Raw genomic sequence first — 5,215 nt, 5'->3', positions numbered from 1 at the left:
ATAATATTGGGTTGTCCTGAAACTTCGTGCCAATTTATAGTAGCTTACTTTTCGACTTATTTTAGAACATGGTTGAGTCCATAAAATAGGATTTGACTACACCTCCATTTAGAGCACAGTTTAAGCTATCTTTTCGTGGAAGAAGGTTTATGTTCCTATAACCTGTGTTAATTCTGTAACCCTTTAAAATGGAAGATAAGAAAGTTCATTTTCAGCATTTGATGCTTTTCTTTTTCCGTAAAGGGAAAAATGCCTCACAAGCAACCAAAGAAATATGTGCAGTTTACTGTGATGTTTCTTTACCGAAAGAACTGTATGGAAGTGGTTTGCAAGGTTCCGAGCTGGAGATTGTAGCCTTCTTGAAAAAGAGCGATCAGGCAGACCATCCACTACAGATGATGACCAAATTAAGTCATTAATTGAGAATAACCCACATTGTACAACCCGAGAATTGGCAGAAAGCCTCAACCTATAAAAATCCGTCGTTCATGAGCACCTGGTAAAGCTTGGGTAGATAAATCGCTACGATGTTTGGGTACCACATGATTTGAATGAAAAGAACCTTTTGGAAAATCGGCACAAACTTTCCGGACAACCCAATAGTAATAATATTGGTTACAAATTTTGGCACAAAGCCAGCAAGTTCAGGAGAAGGGTTAAATCAATGCCAGGGCTCAACTGGCATTTATTTTATCAACCCTGGAAGACTGAAAGGCAAATTCGACTTTGGTGGTGCTGGTTGTTTCTTTTCTTGTGTGTTCGATTTCTGACCTTGTTTTCTCTATCTTCTATAGGTGCAGCACTCAATGATATTTCCCAGATTTACAAACAACTTGAAATACAAACTGAAGAGAAAGTAAGTCTCCATTTTTGTTATATTCCCTGCCACTGAGCAGCAGGTATTTAACTAAGAATCATTATCATCATCATTGTTTTAACATCCACTTTTCCATGGTTGGATGGAGTTTAACAAGGCAGATTTTGTATGGCTGGATGCCCTTCCTGTCTCCAACCTGCATCTTTCTCCCATATTTCTCCCACGACCAATGATACTGCTTGTATGACAGTGACATTCTTTTACAGCAATCATGCAATGCCAAAGCAAGGAAACGCAAACACACACACACACGCGCGCGCAGTTGTCTCTTAAGTGATGGAGGATGTTAGTAAGCACCAGCATTGCTAGAAATAAGAGTCAAAACAACTCTTAGCCATGTTAGAACGCTTTACTTACTAGCACACTCTCTCACTTTAGTGACAACTGTACTTATTGCCTATCAGTTCTAAATTGCAAATAACCACCTTAATAATTTATGTATATATATGTGTGTGTGTATGTGTGTACATACACACACATGCACAGACTGAGTCGGTACTACTACATCGCTCGCCATGACAGACAGAAAGGATTGCCTGAAGCCATGAATTTCAGTTTATGGAAACAATATTTATATATCACCTGAGGAAACACAACTAGTTCTCATAATGCAGGGGTTGAGAAAGTCAATTACATCAAATAAGACCTGCAAACGTTGCATGGAAACAATTGTAGTGATTACAAATAAATTTTCCTCTGTACTTCTTGTTGACTCCAACTTATTCAATTATTCACTCACACACTACAGAAGCTCCAGTGCAAATCTGGCAGTACATACAATTCTGCTGCTGGATAGCACTGGATGAAATCTGAAGGTGTATGAGTTTTATACTGTACTCTGCTGCATTTGTAACAGAATATAACCTAAGTAGAAAGACCTCCTTTGGTCATGAATGACTACAGGATTGCACCTAGAAAGTTCCCCTCTGAGGCACAAGTCCAGGCAAGGTTGTTTATGGAAGATAAGTGGTCGCCCATGCACACCAGCCTCCTCTCTCCATGTTACCACTGGTATCCAAGAGAAAAGCAAAGGCTGATACAGCTTGGCACCAGTGATGTCACAACTCGTTTCTACAGCTGAGTGAACTGGAACAACGTGAAATAAAGTATCTTGCTCAAGAAAACAACACACAGCCCGGTCTGGGAATCGAACTCACTATCTCATGATTGTGAGCCCTATTCTGTAACCACAACAGGCTTCTTTTCACTCAGCTTAAGACCATCATCTGGTCCTTGCACCACAACAGGCTTCTTTTCACTCAGCTTAAAACCATCATCTGGTCCTTGGGTACCTTTTAACAAGTCAACTCAGTTGTTACCCACTTTAACACCACCACCAGGTGCTTGAGTAGAGTCCACTCTGTTAGAAATATTTACGCCAGGTGTTTAATTACAGAAGAACTCCTGCTTTTTGGCCTACCTGTCTTCGAGGCCATGAGAAAACATCTACTGTTCTCTCTCCTGCTCTCTCTTCTCCACTTTCTCTCAAGAAAACAAAAATTGTGTCTGTTTCATATGTTGTTGTTTTATTGTAGATGAAAAGTCTGATGCAGGATATATCATTTCCTCTGGAAAATAAACTGGAAACAGATTTGAAGACCATTCCGGTAAGTTGATGCTATTTAATGGCATTATTTAATGAACTTATTTAATGATCTTATTTAACAGTTTTTTCTAATGATATTGTTTAATGGTATTATTTAGCAGCATTATTTAATGACATTACTTAATGATGTTATCAATGGTGTTATTTAATTACATTATTTAATGATAATATTTAATGGCATTGAAGATGACAAGCTGGCAGAATTGTTAGCACTCAGGACAAAATGTGGTCAAACTAAAGTGTTTGACCTGAGCAAAAAAAAAAAAATAGCGCAATAGGTGTAGTAAACTAATATGAAAAAAATGCACGCTAGTGAACGAGGTGCAGTGGAGAGGACTTGGAAAATTCACATTGGGAATGTTCCGAGTCCTCTCATCATTTCCCCGACTGTTAGCAAAATTCTTTTCTTCATATTCGTTTACTACACATTATTTTACACCTAGTACACTATTTTTTTTTTTCCAATTTTTATGACAGGTGGTGGGTGGGGTGCAGACTTGGATAATTCACACGATCCAGTAACCCCACTTCGACACCCAGTCACAAAAACGAAAAGACATTAGTGTAATAGGTGTAAGACAACGTTTAGTAAACGAATATGGAAAAAAAAAGTGTGCACTGGTGGGGGAGAGATAACAGGACCTGCCCCTCAGCTACAGGGGCTACCAAAAATCTAGTCTGTAAGAAACAACCTTAGTCCTTTAGTGTACAGATCACTGTCAAATATAATGCCTGTTTATTCACAATGCATTATTCACATGCATTATTCACATGCATTATTCACATGCATTATCTTGTGCCTTCAAGATTTCAATGATGTGATTGTTTATTTTTGAATGACATTGTTAGGTAGGTGTGAGAGGCCAGATCTGGCCAGTTTGAACATAGAACAGGTAGAACATTTAGTCCACAGAGGCAAAAACCGGGTCCATTTGGCATTGTGCTGTGCTTGAGAAGAAGACCCATCAAACCAAGTGAAACCACAGTCGTGGCAGATATTGGTGTCACACAAATGGCACCCATGCCATTGGCATGTAAAAGCACCCATTACACTTCTCAGAATGGTTGGCATTAGGAAGGGCATCCAGCCGTAGAAACCATGCCAAACCAGACTGGAGTCTGGTTCAGCCTTCCAGCTGGCCAGCCCTGGTCAAACTGTCCAACCCATGCCAGCATGGACAACAGACATTAAATGATGATGATGATGATGATGATGATGATGATGGTCAGGCTAATCCTTTAACATTTAGATTACTCTGTCAAATGTTTTGAGTTAACCCATCATTATCACATAGCTTCAAGATTTCGATGATGTGATTGTTTATTTTTAGAATGACATTGTAGGGTAGGTGTGAGATGCTGGATCTTGTAACATTGAACATAAAACAGACAGAATATTTAGGCTGGATATGACTGGTTTAAACCCTTTAGCATTCAGATTACTCTGCCAAATTAGCTTGCTTACCAACCACATGGTTCCGGGTTCAGTCCCACTGCGTGGCACCTTGGGCAAGTGTCTTCTGCTGTAGCCTCAGGCCAACCAAAGCCTTACGAGTAGATTTGGTAGATGGAAACTGAAAGAAGCCCGTCACATATATATATATGTATATATATGTGTTTGTGTGTCTGTGTTTGTCCCCCCAACATCGCTTGACAACCGATGCTGGTGTGTTTACGTCCCCGTAACTTAGCAGTTCAGCAAAGGAGACCGTTAGAATAAGTACTAGGCTTCTAAAGAATAAGTCCTGGGGTCGATTCGCTCGACTAAAGGCGGTGCTCCAGCATGGCCGCAGTCAAATGACTGAAACAAGTAAAAGAGTAAAGAGTAAAGAGAGAGTATCTTGTAGCTTCAAAATTTCAATGATGTAATTGTTTATTTCTATAATGGCACTACGCCATGTGTGAGACGTTAGATCTGGTTAGTCTGAACATAAAACAGGTGGAATTTTTAGACTGGATAAGGTGGCGAGGTGGTAGAATCGTTAGCAGGCTGGGCAAAACGCTAATCGGCATTTTGTCCATCTTGATGTTCTGAGTTCAAATTCTGCTGAGGTTGACTTTGCACTTCATCCTCTCAAGGTTGATAAAATAAGTACCAGTTGAGTACTGGGGAGTCGATGTAATCGACTTTTCCTCTCCCCTGAAATTGGTGGCCCTCTGCCAAAATATGAAACCAATATTTAGGCAGGATGTGTTTGATTTAAATACTATAAGGTTAAAGCTAACTGTTACAGCTTGTTTCTCTTTCAACATTTTCTCCCCTTGTTTTTGTCTTCTTGGGCTCATCTGTAAAGCAGTAGAATAGTTTAGAGAGCCACAATCCCTGTAAACATGCAGACACTCATACACATGTACACACAAGCACATATGTACACGTGTATACATACACACTGAGTGCTGTACAATTTAGCGACTTGCTTACTATTTTATTCCAGTCTTCATTGAAGAAATACAACCAAGAACACAAGGCCATAGTAGTTCCCTTCGAGAAGGCTCAAAACACACTCACTAAGATGCAGAAGAAGAAGTCTCGCTCAAAATTTAGTGATAAAGAAGCTGAGGTAAGTCTTTCTGCTTGTTTTCCTGTTTCTTTTTCACGTCTTTGTGTTTAAATCTTCACATATCTTCCAATGGTGGTGCCCCAGCATGGCCACAGCTCATGAGCTGAAACTAGATAAAATGAAAAATATTCATAATGTATGTGGTGGTGGTGGTGGCAGCGGCAGTGGTGG

The 5,215-nt window shown here is 39.8% G+C and overlaps 1 protein-coding gene across 1 annotated transcript in view; it reads left to right on the top strand.

Annotated features, from left to right (window-relative positions):
* Window positions 1-5,215, top strand: part of LOC106877308 (brain-specific angiogenesis inhibitor 1-associated protein 2-like) — a 138,507-nt gene that overhangs the window by 91,558 nt on the left and 41,734 nt on the right. Inside the window, exons 5-7 of the mRNA XM_014926177.2 lie at window positions 795-856; window positions 2,413-2,484; window positions 4,919-5,044. Coding sequence (XP_014781663.1) covers window positions 795-856; window positions 2,413-2,484; window positions 4,919-5,044 — 260 coding nt within the window. The remainder of the gene's footprint in view (window positions 1-794; window positions 857-2,412; window positions 2,485-4,918; window positions 5,045-5,215) is intronic.

Source organism: Octopus bimaculoides, chromosome 5 (genome assembly GCF_001194135.2).
Source record: "Octopus bimaculoides isolate UCB-OBI-ISO-001 chromosome 5, ASM119413v2, whole genome shotgun sequence".
In the NCBI taxonomy this organism is placed as follows: domain Eukaryota; kingdom Metazoa; phylum Mollusca; class Cephalopoda; order Octopoda; family Octopodidae; genus Octopus; species Octopus bimaculoides.
The sequence above is the reverse complement of the archived record's forward strand: the minus strand, read 5'-3'. Positions and strand labels throughout refer to the sequence as shown.